An 18,375-nucleotide genomic window follows, 5' to 3' on the forward strand; every position below is an offset into this window, starting at 1 on the left:
TCAGCTAACTCATTATATGACTGGTAGGTAGAGGGCAACTCTAGGGTTGGTCCACACGTGTGTGCGATGGGGGTTCTCCCTATACCTTCCACTGAGTTGAATGACACAGAAATTGTTTGTAGTACCATCACGTCAGAGCCAGTTACAAACTTCAGAAAGACCTTCAGAGACACCGCATCAAGAGATTTAATGAACTTTTTCAGAAAGCCCAAGGACTCTTTTTCTGCATCTGAAGTTGGCTTGGCATCTAGAGCTTTGATAACTTTCTTGGCAGTTGGCTTGTTATCCAAGAACAATTGCCTCAGACTCCCTACGTTAGCAAAGTCGGCTTGTCCCTTCAGGACTCCTAACACAGGGGCCCAGCAGTTGGCGATGTACCTTGGCTTTTGAATGATTTCTTGGTGCGCAAGCTCTGCAAATAGACTTTTGATATTTTGGGGCTTAGGTTTTCGATAGCACTTGTAACTGGACAAAAACTCGATGAGATCCTCGTCATCAGATTCAAAGTCTTCCGACAAGACTCTTTCCATCACTTCTCTCTCGTCAGGAGTGATGTATGATTTAAATGACTGAAGAAGGTCTGCCTCTGTAATTGTCTCCTCGCCGTGTAGACAGGATGCCAGGAATACTGGTGATAGGCATACGGGCACATAGCCTGCTTCTTTAAAACCATACAGCAACACACGCCCAATCGCTTCCCATTCGTGTTTTTGATGATCATGTCTGATGGAAGGTACCTTTTCAACGTGCCCCAACGTCAGCGAAGCAAATATGTGTTGCCAAAAAGTAGACAATACGTCTCTCAGTACGCCGGGGCCTTCTCCCTTCTCCAAACGACCATGGTCATCAATGACTCTTACATTTAGTGCTTGTCGTGTTATCTCTGGACGCGAGAATAACTGTATAAGGTCGTCCTTCAATCTTGTACGGTGGACCTGTACGGTCTGACTGCCAAAGTCTGTAAGATTAAAGTAGGAAAATGTCAGAATGGAAGCGAAAAAAATTCAAAAATTGCATTATCTTTGTTCAAAATGATAGCAATGAGAATGCGTTCTTTAATCTAATGGAAGCAAAATTCCATCTTAAAAACAGGCTTGACTAAAATGTCTTCGTAAGTTTCTTGATTGTATTCTCACCTTCTGAAAAGTGCTCTGTATTTGTAGAGGTGGTATTTTCCTGCCGGAAAAAAATAATCTGCCATCACCATAGACTGAAGACCATACTACGTAATAACTTGAGTAGAAAATGCGAAGTTGACTGTGCGACCCAGTGGGCGGGGGAGGATGGTACCCCCTGATATAAGCTATATAAGTATCACAATGGTTTTTCAGGAGTTTTGTTTCGAAATTGGGTAAGGATTGTGCACTTATTTCTGTAACTGATTTTTGCTTTTATTTTTAATAAAAAAGTTTCTTTTTTAGGATTAGAAATCTCTTAAGAAGTGCACACTTTTCTTACAGTTTAGCCTTCAAAGCAGCTTTGCTCAAGAAGGTTTTGGTTTCACAGCAGCATGCTGTGGTTTGTGTAGATTCATGAGTAATGAGGTGTATCAGTTGATCCATAACCTATTTTATAGGTTAAGTATAAAATCACTTCAATAATAATTACAAAATAATATTTTCCTACCAGGGTTTCTGTCTCGGATGTACCACTCACCAATTGTGACAAATAAATTTGCCGAAACTGAAAACCCTAAAGATAAAAACATCACAAGAAATTAATACCAGAAAATCTCCCAAGGGCAGGTGATTTCTTCACCTCTTTCTAGTGTTACCTGATATCCTCAGTTTGGTATTGAAGTTGAAAGGCACTGGAAGCCACCAAAATATATAAAAAGTAACAGGAATAACACATGCCGGCAGGATTTAATATGTTATTTGTTATTTTTAATGTTTCACCTTGATTGCAAAATGCCTTAGGGCTATCGGATAGGGTGCTATAAAAAATTGTCAATTATTATTATTTATTATTAATTTCATTAAAAGGGATTAATATGCCCTCAGCCATAAAAAGAAGACAAAAATTAGTACTAGCCCACCTTTGAAGTTCTTTTCCAATTATTTCTCCATTTAATAATTTTTTGCCTTGGTGTATTTATATCTGTTACACTGTAGATTTTTGCCATAGGGTTACAATTTACGGCAAAAAACAGGGTGTATGTTCAGAAAAGAAGGTAAACTGAATGACACAGGACTTAAAAGTACCATCATGATCATCTGTGGGGATACATTTAGAGTAATGAAAAGAAATAAAACACCCTGAGAGCTTACACGGTTTGTCTGACTGTGTCTGGTACCCCTTTGTGTGGTCCTACAACCAGAAAAGCAATATGAAATAGTTTTGTTATGCTGTTTGACAACAGTTTTGATCCCAATGTAAGGTAGGTAAATTCTGCTTACCAGCCAAGTAAGGCTCGTAAGCAGCCCATCAGGCTGGAGCTTATCTTATCTTATCCCCATTTCTGTAGCATGAAGTGAGCAGGAGTATTTCTACTCCACCCTGGATGAGATGCTAGTCCATTGCACGTCTACCCTCCAGCATTAAAATTGCCAGTACCCATTCATGCCCTAGGTGGAGAGAGGCACTGTAAGGGAAAAGTGTCTTGCCCAAGAACACAACACAATGTCCCTGGCCAGGGCTTGAGCCTAGATCATTTGCTGCCGAGTTAGGCGCACTAACCATGGGGCCACCACACCTCCCACAATGTACTCACCTTTAATTAGCAAATGTAATTAATTCATTTTTCATTTATTTCTATATTAATTGATCTATTTATCAATAAATTTGTTGAAAATTTGTTTAGAAAGGATCTGTACCCAGTTATTGCCAAACATGTTTGATCATTGGTTTAAGACATTGATCAATGCATTACTTAATTTTCTGTTCCTGTAACTACTGTTATTTCATGCAGAAAAGACCACCTAGCCTAAGTGATAATGCATGCTAACTGATGACTTCATGATATGCTCATGTCTTTTCTGTGTCAAAGTCAACTCAAGAACGTACCTGCTTGGATTGCTGACCTGAGTGGCACTATTGTTGGCTACACTAAGGTTGCTGTCCTGAGTAGCATCATTGTTGGCTACAGTGAGGTTGCTGTCCTCAGTAGCATTATTGTTGGCTGGACTAGGGCTGCTGTCCTGAGTAGCTTTATTATTGGCCACACGAGGGCTGCTGTCCTGAGTAGCGTTATTATTGGCCACACTAGGGCTGCTGTCCTGAGTAGCATTATTATTAGCTACACTAGGGCTGCTGTCCTGAGTAGCACTATTGTTTGCTTGACTAGCGCTGCTGTCGTCAGTAGCATTACTATTGGCTAGAATAAGGCTGCTGTCCTTAGTACCACCACTGTTGACCACACTAGGAATTCTGTCCTCAGTAACATGGGTGACTTCAGGATTGTTTTGGCTGTAGGATTAGTGAGCATGTAAATGTAAGTTCCCTGGATCATTAACTTCAACATCTTTACAGATTACAAACAACACTTTTTAGCATTGGTGGAATGGTTGTGGTTTTATTCTTCATAAAATTAACACATTTCTTACTCTTTCCAACGAAGATTTTGAATTGATAAAATAAATTTTCATTTCATAAAATTCCACACAGACACAAACAGCCCAACTCTGTAAAATTATTACAATGTGCACAGTCATTCCATTTGAATGCAGTGACATGCAGAGTAGAAAAAATGGTAATGCACCTACTGGAATGCTGATGGATTCTAGTCAATAGGTAGTGGGTTTATTCTAATTATGTTATAACAATGTCTAATTGAAAAGCACATTGTACTTCAAATATGTAATAAACATCGATTAACATCACTTTTTCAGTTCATGGGCTAACAACATGACCACTTACGTGGCAAAGTCCCTTTCCATAAAGGCTGTTGGTAAGGTCGCATTGAAGTTGAAATCATCCATAGTACACCATAGATCAGGTACTGTGACATCCAGGTTGCTTAAATCTTCCAGATTTCCAAATCCTAGAAAGTTTAATCCATCTTCAGGATAAGAAGGCATGCCCTGTGTTTCCTGCATATTCAATATGGATTTGTCTGCCACCATAACAGATAATGATGGCATCAGTTCTGGCAGCCCACACCCTGAAAGGGCAAATGATTCTGGCTTGGTACTTAGAGAGCCAATCCAGTCATACACTGCACCCATTTCATCACTTGCTCTAAAAGCCCGTCTTTGAATACCCAAGGTAACATGACGGACTGAGACAACAGCACGAGCTTCATTAACTACAGGTTCAGGAGGTAGTCTTCTCTTACGTGCAGCTTGCAACTCCATTTGCCTCTTGGTTGCCTCCTCAATCTCCAGCTTTTGTTTTTCTTTTGCTCGGTCAGCTGCCAGGGACTCTTCATACTCCCTGTCCTGTTGGGCTTTAATGGTCTCACGTTCAGCACAAGTGCCCATCAGTCCACCATGGTTGGCATCATCATTGCATTCTTTCTTAGCATGAACTTTGGTTGGCTTCCTATCCACTTCAAAAACCTCTGGCAACTCTGCGTCACACCCTTGACTTTCCTTTTCAACTGATCTTGTCATCAAATAAAGTCTGACTGTGGTCAGGGCATGGTTGGTTATGTATCTGGCCAAAGTGAAGTTTGCAAAGGATATCTGATCACCTTTGAAGTTTCCAAGTGTTGATGTCATGTCTTCAAATCTACCATAAAAGCTCATACCACCTGGGAAGAAAATTGATTTACCCAAAGCAATCAAATCACGAACATCTGAGCTACGTTCTGCTCTCACAGTTCTAGTCCCACCTCCTTTTGCAAGGCGAACTCCAACATACCTATTCTGTTGCGGGTCATAGTGCAGCCAGCCAAACTGAACTTTACGGTAGCCATTTATAATTTGGTTAGAGGGTCCTGGCTCTGTACTTGCCTTTTCTTCGGCTCTCTTTTTCTTTGGTTTTACCCTTTTTTTGAGGAGATCAAGCAGCTTTCTTTTCTTCTCATCTCTACTCTCACCTCGCAACTTTTCATTTACAAAGCTTCTTAAGGACAGCAGATCTCCCCTTCGCAATGGTCCTAACTCTTGCAATTGTTCATCTGAGGCAGTATTTACTGCCGAATAATCCATCTAAAAAATAGGAAATAGAAACTGCATTAAAATTATAAATGCCATCAATACAGCAACGTCTGAAAAAGGAATATTATTTCCTTCTATCTGGTTGATTCATTTTAACGAGTTTCAAACTTATTCAAGTCCATGAATTTGCATCTGACTGGATGGTAAAGATCTCTGACGAGTCTAATTAATGATTGTTTCCTGGCTGTTTATGTTTGATCCTTTCAATATTTCTATTTAAGGGTTATGCAACGCATTTTTGACGCATGCAAAGGTGGCTCAAACAGCGGTGAACTACAGCAGTGGGGAAGACAAGTTAGGATAGTTATTTATCGAAAAAACTATCGGGATGGTGATCATGTCCAGACAATTAAGTTCACTGCATACCTTCTCGTTCCTGAATCGAGCGATCACTTCGTCTCGAATCTCTCTTTTTGCGAGAAACTCGCATATCTATAAGCAGAAAAATGCGTTAAGTTGAAATCTGCGCTATTTTATGCAAATTTAGTGAATTCCAGTGAATACCGTGAACCTGAGAGTTATTTACCTTATTGATTTCGGTTTCGAGTTCCGCCATCTTCTCTTGAGAAGCAACTTGAGCCCGCATTACTTCGGTCGCTAAAAAGTCGCTAAAAAAGTCGCTAAAAAAGTCGCTAAACAAGTCGCTAAAAAAGTCGCTAAAAAAGTCGCTAAAAAAGTCGCTAAAAAAGTCGCTAAAAAAGTCGCTAAAAAAGTCGCTAAAAAAGTCGCTAAAACGATAAAAAAATCACAATTTTTGCATGGCACTTATGAGCCACCGTAAAAAACGTGTCCTTTCATTCACAACACTGATAAAATATCGGGACCTAAACGATCCATTAAGATCACCGATCACTTCACGTGCACCTCCGCTAATGTAATCTATTGCATAACTTGCACTTCTTGCAAAAAGATATACATCGGCGAAACAGGCAGAAGACTAGGTGACCGATTCCGAGAACACCTTCGAGACGTGGAAAGGAATGACAAGGACACATCGAAACCAGTCGCTAGACATTTTAATTTACCTAATCATTCTAAGCAACATATGGCAATCTGCGGTCTTTCCTTGCACTTAGGTGGCACGGAAAGCCGTAAAAATCTTGAACAAAAGCTCATCTTTCAAACCGGCAGTCTAAATCCCACAGGGATCAATGAACGCTTTTCATTCCACTAATTTATTCATGTTTTTCTCGTTGCCATGCACCCACCAATAACGTAGCTCCATTTTCTGCCTTTAAAAGCCCACACAACCCACAATTCCTCTATTCGCTCCGACGAAGGGCTAACGCTCGAAACGTCAGCTTTTGTAATCATTACGGTGGCCAATTTACCATTTCAACTTTGTTGATATATCCAAATTATTTCGTTACTCCCACCGACGCAGCCCCAAACAGTTTCTTTCGAAACTATCAGCCTTTATTAGTGTAATACTAAGCATAGCTGTGATTCGAGTGCATTCTTTGAATTCCTGAAATTGTAAGATTCTTTCAGATTTGGTATGCAATTTGATCTGGGTGGTTAACTTAATGTAGATATAATCGGGACTGCTCGAGCTGTGACGTCAGGAAACATGGAAAACTGTGAATCATGTAGAAGAGCAGAGTCGAAGATGAGCGCTGGCGGTTGATTTTTTTAATCTGGGTAACATTTTATGACATTTTATGATTTAAACAAGCAAAATTTAATGTTTTGCAGTCCTTTTCACAGTCACTTGTATTAAAGATTCTTTGTGTGAAACATGCTTTGAAAAGAGTGTTATATTATACCGAGGAGTAACAGTAGTTGAACCCAGGAGTAACAGCAGTTGAACGGGAGTGAAAATGCGCTATACCATAAATGAGATTTTAGCCTTTGCGACGAGACTTTGGCTTCTGTAAAAAGAGTCGGAAAAGCTCTGATTTTAGAAACCCTTTCGGCTGAATTAAAATTGCCAACACAAGAGTTGAGTGTATCTGAAACAAGAAAAAGCAAACTGCATAAACAAAGCAGAAAGCAAATACACTCGGGAAGTAAAAATGGTCAGATACAAAGTATAACTGAAAGAGAAGATTTCTACTGAATTATGTGAGAAAGATTCCAGAATCAGAAATGCCTTTTAATGTTTATGATAATGGAAAGACAGCCGTTGACCCCAAGGATAGACTTAGTGGCAGAACTATTGTATGTCATGTTTTGAATGTCATGCTATAATATAACGGAACTTTTATTGAGCAAGTCAAAAATAAATTAAGTTACTTTTATGTTCAAAAGACTTGAGAAAACATATAGTTAATCAAAGACTGGTAAGAATAATAGTGACACGACGCATTTAACCCAAAGGGCTTTTGATCTTATTGAAAAATAAAAGACAATTTTATTTGCAATGTTTAGGATTTGAAACTGTAATCTCTAGATTGGAAGGCAAACGCTATACCAGCGGAGCTACATCCACGTCCCATACGATATGCGTGTGAAATGTACGTTTTAAAGTGGTATGTTTCATGTAGATTTTCAATTTCAGCTTTATCATGATGATCATCGTTATCATCATGGTCATCGTCATCATCATCATCATTATTATTCTGAGTTTTTTCACAAATTATTATGATCCGAAAAAAAATTAATATATTTTCACGTCTTTTGTGGGCTTTTTTAGAGCCAGGAAAAGGTTGAATTAAGACTGCTGCGCGCACAGGAGGTCTCGTCAGCAGAAAATAACTAAAAGCCTCAATATAACATAAAGTAAATATATAAATGAAAAACCTGGCACGATGCTTTGCATATTGGGCTGATCGGTCGCAATAACAGCTTAAGGTAACACAAGTCAAATTGGTGTTTGTATTCCATATAAAATCATGTGCAAACTATCTATACTAACCCCAATGAAGTACATCTTTTATCAGATCTAATTGAATGTACATTCTATTTGTAGTTTTTCTCTAACATCAAGACCGTAAGAAGCGGCGTCAGCATATTGTTTTCGATCTTGATGATACGTAACATCAGATTTATGCGAGAGCACGTTTACATGAAAATCTCAATTTTTATTAAGGATTTGATGAACGTACATTGGTCTAAAAAAGGCCCTTGCGGGTCTTGTTTTGTTGCACTATTATCTTTTTATGAATTTTTTCCAATTAAGAAGTATTTTTAGGAATTTTTTAGATTTTTTCAAGTGAGAGTGTTTCGACAGTCTAGACCTACTTTTAGATGACTCAAAAATATGTCAGCGATGTGTAAAAAATTAATGACCTGGCGTTTATCTTTTTAAGAAACTGACCTGCCTGATGACCCTTACATGAACTACATGCTGTGGCCACACTTTCACTTTAGTGGGACGTTTCGTGCCGATGTTTCAACTGTCAATAATAATCCATCCAATTACGATACTGACAATTTTGTACCAGCTGACCAGTTACCAGGCCCAGGAGGCTTTAACCCAAAAGGCAGTGGAGAATGGAGCGTAAATGGCTCTGTGACGCATGTCTGCTATGCTGATGGACACTGTGTGGGCGATGATGAAGGAGATAAAAGAACTGAACCAATCATGGGAGCGCCCATACTGGGTATGCAGGCAATTTTCTTGTACGAGCAAAGTATAACTCATTATTTATTTTTAACAAAACTGTCATTTACATTACTGTCAGGTACATTGAACGAACGGTACACATAGGATTCAAAATTCCCAATCTTAATTTAGCGTTCATTATTGCCAGATCAGTGTCTCGGCGGCACACATCAATCAATCAATCAATCAAAGTTTATTGTCTAACGTGAGGCATGGTTGCCCAATTGCCCGAGCCAGAGGCTCATGTATTAAAACTATGCAGGCCAAAATATAACAAGGGCATTCTTTCCAAGAAATTTCCATAAACGATTAGATCAGCTTTCAACGCAAGTCTTGCCAGATGAAGCCGGGTGACGAGAGAAAATATCTGAATTCTGACGCGCACGTATGAACCTGAAGAACGTCGCAAAGGTGACCAATTTATATGATTAGAATGATGTTAAAAATTTGTAAAATTGGAGACTATACGTTCATTAATGTTGTGTCTGATAAGGACTAGTATAATTATTGAAAACAGGAAAGGAATGCGGATTCAAATCTCTTCCAAGGCTGTTTTTCCGAATACGGTGGAGAATTGCCATAAATGGCAAATACAAGATCTTTATCCAGTTATGTAGCATTTTGCCTTCCGGAGTTTATTGTCATTGAGTATAATTTGAATTAGATGTAAAAGCCCTACTCTTCGCAGCGCTCTAATACTCAAGTAAAAGTAACATTACGATAATCCAAACCATAAAATATATATATAATATAAAATATAATATAAAATATATGTCGACCCTCTTTTCTTTGCAGATGGTGGAAACAAGACGTTTGCAAAGATGGTTGACTTGGACAGTGAAGCTCAACTCTTCTCTGAGATTTGGGGCTGGAGAATTCGAATTGGAAATATATTTTCTGCAGATTACGAGCCAGTTCCGTTTCAGTACATATGGACGAAAATGATAACCAGCCGAGGGGGAGATTCCACTTTTGGCGCAGCCTATCAATCGGTGTTATCAAACATTAGATGGATAGACAATGCAAATGATTCGCCTTTCATCAATCAGCTTCGAGACGCAATGGAAAAAGAAAACATTGACAATAAAAGACTATCTATACGTCTTAATGTAGACATGTACCATACTGATTCAAAGAAGAGCACTTTTACCATGGGGCGTGTGACAGGTATTTTATTAGAAATGCTACTAGATTTATATTAACGTGATTATAATCATGACTGCAACTGCCTCTGCTCTTCTCACTTTCCACAGCTGCAACCACCACTACCACCGGGGATGATAACTCTAACAAACGCTGTTTGAGCAGTACTATGTGTAAATAAAAATTCTCCCGAAAATTTCGAACATCGTCCCGAGTTTTTTGGATACATTCTCGAAAAATCTCAAAGTTCCCGGATTTTTAACTACAGTACTTCATGTTTCCCAAAATTTTCTCAAGAGTCCCTATTCCCGGCAAAATCTTCAGATTCCCGGAAGAATTTTGTTTTTCTCCCACTACCTCTGACCAAACCAATGTCCTTTCCTTGGCCCTGTCAACTAGCCCAACTACCTCTACGACTGCTACTGTCAATGGCAAAGTGACTGCTTGTTCTGTTTACAAAAACGTCCTTCAGAAATGCGATACCTGTGTTCAACCCAGGTCTGATGTTCATTTCGTGATGTTTGGGGAAGCTTTTGACTATGCTATTATAAATTCGTCAGTCTCACGCACGGTTTTTATCTCCTTATATTACCGCACAGGCACAATTGGTTTGCAAGGCCGGAAGTCTCCACCGTTCTTTACTCTCGGCCGCATGATGAAGTCGATGTCAAGTCATTTTCAGGATACACCTTTTTATGTCGATCAAACGAAACGAAAAGTGTTTGTAGACTTTGGAAACAGTTTACCAATAAATGCAAATGGCAGTATGGACATGAGAGTCGTTGGTGAACTTCTTCTTGCCGTGTCTCTAAACACAACTCCTTCGCTGACATGTTCTGATGACCTCCTGTTCACCTTTCAAACCGGCAGTCTAAATCCCACAGGTATCAACGAACGCTTTTCATTCCACTAATTTATTCGTATTTTTCTCGTTGCCATGTTCCCACCAATCACGTAGCTCCTTTTTCTGCCTTTAAAAGTACACACAACCCACAATTCCTCTATTCGCTCCGACGAAGGGCTAACGCTCGAAACGTCAGCTTTTATAACCGTAACGGTGGCCAATTTACCATTTCAACTTTGTTGATATATTCAAATTATTTCGTTACCCCCACCGACGCAGCCCCAAACAGTTTCTTTAGAAACCAGCAGCCTCCTTCCATAATAAACTTGTTTTAATTCTAATATTCAATATAACTTCTATTTAATGACTTCTTTTGATTATAATAAAACAATTCTATCAGATTAGAATTAAGTGTCCGCTAACGTGCGTATAACATCAAGGCAAACACTAGTTTCATAGAAAATACATTTTTAAATAGAATCGTTCACTAATAAATATCCTGTTAATAATGAATTATTATTGTTTGTGTCACGATGTAGTCACTTGTGATGTGGATCGCGATCCACATCACAAGTGACTTTATCGCGAGATGAACGATAATACTTTGTTATTATTGTACTTTACCAAGATGAATAAGCACAACCTTATTTACGAAATACCTTGTTCTTTCAAATCAAACATTGTTTTCACAACTTATGGAAGAGTTATATTTACTTCAGATGCAGCACTACACAACTGAAACTGGCGCACTGTTTGATGACAATTGCTACGACCACAAGAGAGGTTTAGCTGCTTAGTTATGGTTGGTTTGGGCGGGTTCCAATTGCATTTTTACAACAATCGTTGAGGTGAATCTTGTACACCACGGGAAAACGATCGCCAAATATTGCTGGCCTCTAAATGTTCATAGGACAGGAACCGTTATCAACCCTTTAAATCACTCACTGTGAGCGACTTTCGACAGGAAAACCTCAGAAACTAATTATATCTTTTTAGGGGGAGGAACGGAGGAGAGGGGGGGGGGGAGGGAGATGATTGACTATTCCATCCATTGAACAACCAGGCGGGTACCGGCCCGGTCCAGCAAGTACGGACCACTAACACGAAGACTACTGACTGTTACACACTAAAACTACTGGTGTGGAAGATTTGTAACCATCTACAAAGTATTATGAAAACCATACTTTGCGGCAAGGGTGTCATGAGAAAGTTTGGAAGAAATGCCGGTGAAAATCTGTGTTTAACATTAAGAATCTATCACTACCTGACGAAAACCATTGTCGATAGCACGAAAATGGACTAAACTGAACTCGGAATGTTTGGATTATTCTCTGTATGATAGTTCTCTACAATCCAATTAAGAATCTATTCATGTTAGGAAACTTTAAATACGCACCTGTGCGGCTCATATCCGATCTGAAACTTTCACATTTTTTTCGCAATGCATTGGAAATTTTCTTTGAGAACATTTTGACATTTAAATGGCGCTTCAGTGTGACAAAGGATAAAGCTATATGGATGCTTTCTTCATGGGTTGAACCTTTTTTGACAAGCAAAAAGGGACGGACGGGGAAGGGGGGGAAGGTGATTCTTATGTTACTATACATTTTCTACTCTATCAAAACCAGAACTACTCTCACACTGTGGTCCATGTCATGCTACTCGTCGAGTATTTGACGGCACCCCGCGGATCAGAAGGGTTCGACACTTTTCGTGACTGTGGACACGAGGCAGTTCTACCCACGGGTTCTTTTATGGGAAACTCTTTGTCAAAAGTGTCACGTGACTCGAGCGAAAAATCACTGCACTGCCTTGCTATGGTGATTTCCTCGTCACTGGAGTTGAGAGCAATTCTTGGTGCCATGGTAACATCATCCATTGCTTTACGCGTAAGAGGTGGATCAAGAAACTGTCCCATTAGGGAAATTGTTGATATTTTATACAACGAAGTTTTTTCCTGTGTGTTGCTGGGAGATGGCGTTTGAACGCCTCCGGTTGCTTGAGTTGTTGAGTTCGATGATTTGGGTGGCGACGCGCTGAAGTAGATGTCCGCCTGATCGAGTATAAGAAACAAAGGTATAGTGTTGTAAGGCATTAAATATGTTTAAGCGGTCAGTGAAGTCGTACAGAAATTGAGCAAATAACTTGTTGGTGTTGATTACCTGTTACTAAACGAATCTTTAATAGATAGTGCCACTTGTTTTTTTTATTGAGCATAAACCTACCTACGCAGTTTCTTACCTTTGCTGAAATGAGGGAGACTTTGGGTAACACGAGCGTGTGCACCAAGTTTGCGTTGACAACAAGACGTATTTCGATGGTGTTCGTTGTGAAAGCCAGCAAATAGGGAAATGCACACACTAGAATAAAGGGCACAGAGAAAAGAAAAATAGGATGCATCGGATCACAAAAATAGTGGTGGGTTCATTCCTTTATTGGGAAGCCAGCAAGACTTTCTTGTGCTGTAAAAGGACAATGAGATAAGCCAAATTGATTATGAACGGGGCCAAAACGTTTTGGTCCAAGGAGTCCGAGACATACGGCCCCACAGCGTTTATCCTGTGGCCGCCGTAGAAACCCAGTATTTTTTATGTCTTTTCCTGACTAGTTTTTGTAGGCAACTACACACACTCCTTAGTGGAGGGGGGCGCCTTGAGTATGCATTGTGTTGTCCAATGAACACAATAGCCTTGGATCTACCGTGTAATTGTCTAAAAATACTGAACTTTATGACAAAGAAAAAAATTGTGAAGATCTTTAAATATAACTTCAACTGTGGAAAGAACACTCCACATTGAAAAGTTTTCATTATCTACGACAAACGCGACTATGTGGACGATATTCTCTCAGGGTGCCAAAATTAAAATAAGCAGCAATGACTTACCAACTGAATTTGGAGCCGAGTTCCACTGGAATGAAAAGTTCGAGGATTGCTCTCCTGTCAGCCTTTTAAATATTGATTGGTCTGTTGGACAAAAACCCCTCGGTTAGATCGTGGGTGTGGTAACGACAGTGAATGAAAGACTCCACAGAGTAACACACGCTCAGCAGAAAACTCAATGTTGTGGTAATGTTGGTGGCTCGTGGTCAAGAGTAAAATAAGGAAGAGGAACTCATTGTTAGACCCTACTCGCGGGTTTTCCCCTCAAACATTTATTTTCCTTTCCATTTCAAGCTGGCTGTATTTCCTTTCTTCCCCATCAATTATTAGAGGGACGCTCAATCTTTATGCAGACCTCTCGTCTCTTTTAATCGGTGGCACTGTTAAAGATATCATAGTATGGTTTGGTTTTCAGATGACTTACGATTAAAGGAAATAAGTAGCTCTGACTCCTCTTCTTCGTACACGTCCACTGCCGAGACAAGAGTGGCTTTCTGCGAAGAAAATAAACAATGTTAAAATCCTCATGGACGATGGCAGAAAAGTTAACTAATTTGCAGTCAAGGGGTTTATCCGGTGAGAGCCCGGGTAAAAGCCTGAATTGAAGTTTAAGGGCGACTTCACCTGTCGATCTGGATAAGGGTACAAAAGATAAAGTGTTTTACTGTCACTGAAAAAAAAATGGATATCACACTTACAATAATCCTCAAACGTTAATATCATTACGACAAAGTTGTGCAAGTTAGAACAAGCTGAAGAATCCATGCATATCATTGGAATTTTCTGATTGTTGCGGAAGTCACCCTACCTTTTGTTTGTCAATACTATGTATTTTGGATAAGTCTCCTGCTTCGCTGATAAGATCAAACTGATTCTTGTAACCAACACAAAGAAGACTTTCTTGAGCACTTGCGTAAACCAACGTCATTAAAATCGGCGCTTCACCAACTGTCACTTCCTGCACAGAAAGTAAGACGAGTATTTCGAGAAGCAGTCAGTGGAGGATTTTGTTTAAGGTATTTGCGTCGTCACGCAAAAACTCTCAGATCCTTGTGACTGAGAAGAAGAAGAAGCCTAGGAATGTTGGGTATGGAAAGAGGAAGCAAGAGAAAAAGGTGGGGGGGGGGGGAGTGGGGGGTTGGAATCTGTCCCAGCCACACTAAACAAGTATCAGTTTAAATAGTTTAATTAATACCTTGATGATCTCAAATCCATCCGCCACATCTCTGATGTTTCCGACGGTCCAAGTGCTCCATACCACTGGATGCTTCCAACGTAACAGTGCTACTTTCCTTCCAACAGCCACTGCCAGCTTCAGCTCACCATCACCCGACTGACTCACGGCGAACAAATGGCATCCTAAATATGAAATGAACATAACGAAAATAAAAAGTTTTCTTTTTATTTGGCTGGATCTGGTATCAAAAAATTGGTAACAGATAACTAGGTGACCATTTATTCGGGATGTTCTTTACTTTAAAATGAACTGTTCGCCTGAAGTGGTTCTGAGAGATTCTCTTTTCTTATGCTTACCTTTGCTTTTCTCGACTCTGTGATTTTTGCAAAACTGCCTGTTCTTTGGTTCTTCGTCCTCGTTTTCGAAGTCTGTCAGTTTGAAAACGTACACCTTGGAGGAGTGGAACTCTTTACCTTTGTCCACTCGAAAAAGAAGAAGCCCAAAAGCTTCCACAATACTGATCTGTTTCGCAACCACTGATTTGTCAAATATATAGCGACTTTTTGCTCCTGAAATAGAAAACCAATACAGCTTCAGAAGTTTTTGACAAAAGAAGACAGAAAATGGCCACAGGAAGGAAAAGTCATCCATGCAGACCGATTGTTCATCCCGGAGTAAATGAAAAAACCTGGTCAGTAACTAATATAAAACCACTCCTAAGCTTAGGTAACAAGAGAAGACTGAAAATAAAATACCAGTAAACAAGTTCAAACTTTTAGTCTGTTGTCCGGAAGGTTGAGGGTTCGACTCCTGTTCGGAATTGCCAATGATTGCCACTTCTAACAGCACAACCGAGGTAAAGTACACAGCAAGATCAATATAATCAAAATAAACATTTAACTTGTTATTGTTACCTTGAAGCATTTGAATGCCATCTTCTGTTCCCAGAACTAAACTATCGCCTGTAAATTAAAGCCAAATAATAAATAATTCGTTCAAAATATACGAGGTGAGACAGGAAATTTCCTCCATGTATTCGGCGGGGAAACAGGGATGTAATATGGACAAGAGAAGGAATACGTCGCGGCTGCTGAGCCAGTCCATGTCTGCCAGGGTCAATGTCTAAGGAGACCCAGCACAAAGGGGCATTGGTTACCGCTCACCTGGGGTGGGGGGGGGGGGGGGGGGCGAAAGGGAGAGGCGAGTTTAGTTTGCACCCGCGTGCCCCATGATTCTTGCCTGTTTGACGAAGCCGGAGACTTAAAGGACAACTTGTAGCAAACCTATTTGATGAAGGCTTCGGCGATTTTAACGATTTCCTTCATGTTATGAGCACAAGGAGAAATAAATTTGCGGAGAAACCTTTTTGGATGGAATAAATATTCATTGAGAGACATTATCTCCAACGACACCGAAGTGCACAGGGAGACATAACCTTCTGGTGTACTGCTGAATATAACTTAACTGAATTATCAACTTACCCCAGGAATCCCCACAAAATATCTTTGTTGAAAAGTCCTCCAAAATACACTGAGGCTTCCACGGCTACAAGTCGAAGAGGAAAACAGTTAAATCAACGGCTGCGATCAAGAATGAGATGACACTATGCCCATTTACTTTTAAAACTGAATCACATTAAAAGTTAAATGCATACCTCAACTTTCAAGTTCCCTGAGGTACTCGCTAGACTTGTTGGTGCATTACCTTTCACTATTTTAGTTAGTTTTAACGACTGGGGAGAAACGAAAAGATCATTCTCTCAGAGACATATTCCATCAGTTTTAAACCATACGTATAAATTAAACGTAACATTTCAGAGATAAACATTTTGATTAATTGCATCACATCTCATGTCCGTTTAACTTGCTACTTGCCTAGGTTTGGTTCAGATGACGAGGAGGTACCCCGGGCTTTTTATTTCATTCTATTTCCTTTTTGTGTTTCTTTGTTGTTGTTAATTTTTTTTATCAATTTTGTTTGACTGACGCACGGTAAGTTATAGAAAAATAAAAGAAATTAAACGTTAAATGTAATTTCGGTCAATAACACCGGTATATATTCAATTCATCAGACTTATTAGATTCTATTTATCATAATCAGCAGACACATTGAGTTTAAATCGCAAGATCACCTGGCCGAACTGAAGAAAAGCTTGTTCTCTTTCCATTTCTTTCCGTCGATTGCCGCGAGATTGATCCGTGATGACGTCATTCCATGATTTACGGGCGCCAAGTTTCTGAATTCAGGAGAAATCAAAAGTCAGAAAAAAAAAATTGAGGCTGTTTTTAGGTTATCAACAGCAAGCTCTCCTTGAAAGATATCATGCCTATTACCATATCAACGTTATGTCGATCCTTTCAGCTGCTGAACGTACTTGCCAATGAACGAAAAACGACTGATCAGGGCATTCTCTGATAGAAGTTTAACGCGTTCTCTCGGAACTACTCATTACATGTTGTTTTCCCGCTAGAATGTCCTTAATCATTAGACAATTGTCCGACGTCTCGAGTGAAGCTCAAGGCTTGAAGAAAATGGCTTACTGTAAATAACCGAAGATTTGTCCTAATTTCTTGTCCAACAAAACTTTTGAATTTTGTTACACACGACGACTCGTCTCGAAAGAGTTCCGCCCTTGTTCGCTGTCGTAACCAATTCAATACGAATGCAAGATAGAATAAAAGTTTCATTCTCCTGTCCCTCACGTAGAAATGTTCTTATAAAGGAAACTGTTATACCTCGTGGATGTGGTCCTGAAGGAGCCTGGTTATAAGGCTGTCCAGCGTTCGCTGACGTCTGTTACTGAACGTAGGAGATCCGTAGGCGGCCTTCTCCCCATTCATTACTGAAAACAGATAGAGGGAAAAAGTTCAATGACCAGACGACAGAGAGAAATGTTACCAGAGGTTAACCAATAGACAGAAGACGGTCTTACATTTGACCAGAAGAAAGTCTCTGAATTCCTGATGATTACTGAAAACCGGCGGGCATGGTAATGGTGGACCAAAGATTGGCACATTCTTTTCAGAGAACACCGTCAACCTGTCAAACAGAGAACACCACATTATCTCGTTTCCCATTTCCGTATGAATTTCAAGAGTACAGTAAAAACTCGCATACAAGAACACCCATTTTCGGGGTTCAGGCTGATTGGGTTCTTATATATCGGGTATTTTAGGTGAAATCAGCCTGAAAGGGTTTTCAAGTGTTCTTAATTTTTTACTTCTAAAAAAATGTAAGGGATTTACTAACTGTGATGAAATACATAACTTATAATTGTAAGACTTTTAACTCCAAATACAGTTGTTGTACATTTGCTATACACAGCATGCGAAATTACTAGCATTTATACAGAGATCTTAGTGCAACACCACAGTAAAGCTACAGACACTGTTTGTTCTATTAAACTGAAAAGGGAAGAGTTTTTATAAATAAGAACAATTTTCAATTTTCAGGCTGAATGTGTTCTTATATATATGCTCCTTTTTTTACCAAATTTCAGCCTGGGTGTTCTTAATCCACATGTCCTTGTATGCGAGTTTTTACTGTAACTCACAAAATTGTATCAAAACTAAGTAGCTGGAGGTCTTACCGATAACTGTTGTCCAATTTGTTGTAAGATACAAGGGCGTAAATGTCTTGCAGAAAGTTAAGGGTATCAACAGTTGAATGCTAAGCCTTACT

The 18,375-nt window shown here is 39.6% G+C and overlaps 4 protein-coding genes across 10 annotated transcripts in view; 2 read left to right on the plus strand and 2 right to left on the minus strand.

Annotated features, from left to right (window-relative positions):
• The window catches only part of LOC148732586 (uncharacterized), a 6,486-nt gene extending 887 nt beyond the window's left edge, over positions 1-5,599 (minus strand). Inside the window, exons 1-8 of one of the 4 annotated variants that reach the window (XM_088758625.1) lie at positions 5,469-5,597; positions 4,804-5,093; positions 3,859-4,596; positions 3,007-3,408; positions 2,271-2,310; positions 1,627-1,692; positions 1,137-1,176; positions 1-958 (exon numbers count right to left, since the gene is read on the minus strand). The exon at positions 1-958 is cut by the window's left edge and continues 887 nt beyond it. In XM_088758625.1, coding sequence (XP_088614751.1) covers positions 1-958; positions 1,137-1,176; positions 1,627-1,692; positions 2,271-2,310; positions 3,007-3,408; positions 3,859-4,596; positions 4,804-5,093 — 2,534 coding nt within the window. In that variant the 5' untranslated portion in view covers positions 5,469-5,597. Of the gene's footprint in view, positions 959-1,136; positions 1,177-1,626; positions 1,693-2,270; positions 2,311-3,006; positions 3,409-3,858; positions 5,094-5,468 lie in introns of those variants that run through there. The other 3 variants (XM_088758624.1, XM_088758623.1, XM_088758626.1) reach the window with 3 other exon arrangements.
• The window catches only part of LOC148732585 (uncharacterized), a 9,864-nt gene extending 3,025 nt beyond the window's left edge, over positions 1-6,839 (plus strand). Inside the window, exon 1 of the mRNA XM_088758628.1 lies at positions 1-6,839. This exon is cut by the window's left edge and continues 3,025 nt beyond it. The gene's annotated coding sequence lies outside the window, so the exon portion shown is untranslated.
• The window catches only part of LOC111321352 (uncharacterized), an 18,419-nt gene extending 6,119 nt beyond the window's left edge, over positions 1-12,300 (plus strand). The window contains exons 2-4 of the mRNA XM_088758630.1: positions 8,354-8,647; positions 9,445-9,816; positions 10,392-12,300. Of these exons, the coding sequence (XP_088614756.1) occupies positions 8,354-8,647; positions 9,445-9,816; positions 10,392-10,705 (980 nt within the window). The 3' untranslated portion in view covers positions 10,706-12,300. The remainder of the gene's footprint in view (positions 1-8,353; positions 8,648-9,444; positions 9,817-10,391) is intronic.
• Positions 10,980-18,375, minus strand: part of LOC111321419 (GTPase-activating Rap/Ran-GAP domain-like protein 3) — a 19,692-nt gene continuing 12,296 nt past the window's right edge. For all 4 annotated transcript variants that reach the window (XM_022924299.2, XM_022924305.2, XM_088758620.1 and 1 more), the window contains 14 exons: positions 18,284-18,329; positions 17,627-17,733; positions 17,430-17,536; positions 16,826-16,930; positions 16,349-16,426; positions 16,176-16,239; positions 15,609-15,656; positions 15,051-15,263; positions 14,713-14,876; positions 14,326-14,475; positions 13,942-14,011; positions 13,521-13,601; positions 12,878-12,996; positions 10,980-12,689 (listed from right to left, as the gene is read on the minus strand). In XM_022924299.2, the coding sequence (XP_022780034.2) occupies positions 12,273-12,689; positions 12,878-12,996; positions 13,521-13,601; positions 13,942-14,011; positions 14,326-14,475; positions 14,713-14,876; positions 15,051-15,263; positions 15,609-15,656; positions 16,176-16,239; positions 16,349-16,426; positions 16,826-16,930; positions 17,430-17,536; positions 17,627-17,733; positions 18,284-18,329 (1,769 nt within the window). In that variant the 3' untranslated portion in view covers positions 10,980-12,272. The remainder of the gene's footprint in view (positions 12,690-12,877; positions 12,997-13,520; positions 13,602-13,941; positions 14,012-14,325; positions 14,476-14,712; positions 14,877-15,050; positions 15,264-15,608; positions 15,657-16,175; positions 16,240-16,348; positions 16,427-16,825; positions 16,931-17,429; positions 17,537-17,626; positions 17,734-18,283; positions 18,330-18,375) is intronic.

Source organism: Stylophora pistillata, chromosome 4, assembly GCF_964205215.1.
Source record: "Stylophora pistillata chromosome 4, jaStyPist1.2, whole genome shotgun sequence".
NCBI classification, from domain to species: Eukaryota; Metazoa; Cnidaria; class Anthozoa; order Scleractinia; family Pocilloporidae; genus Stylophora; species Stylophora pistillata.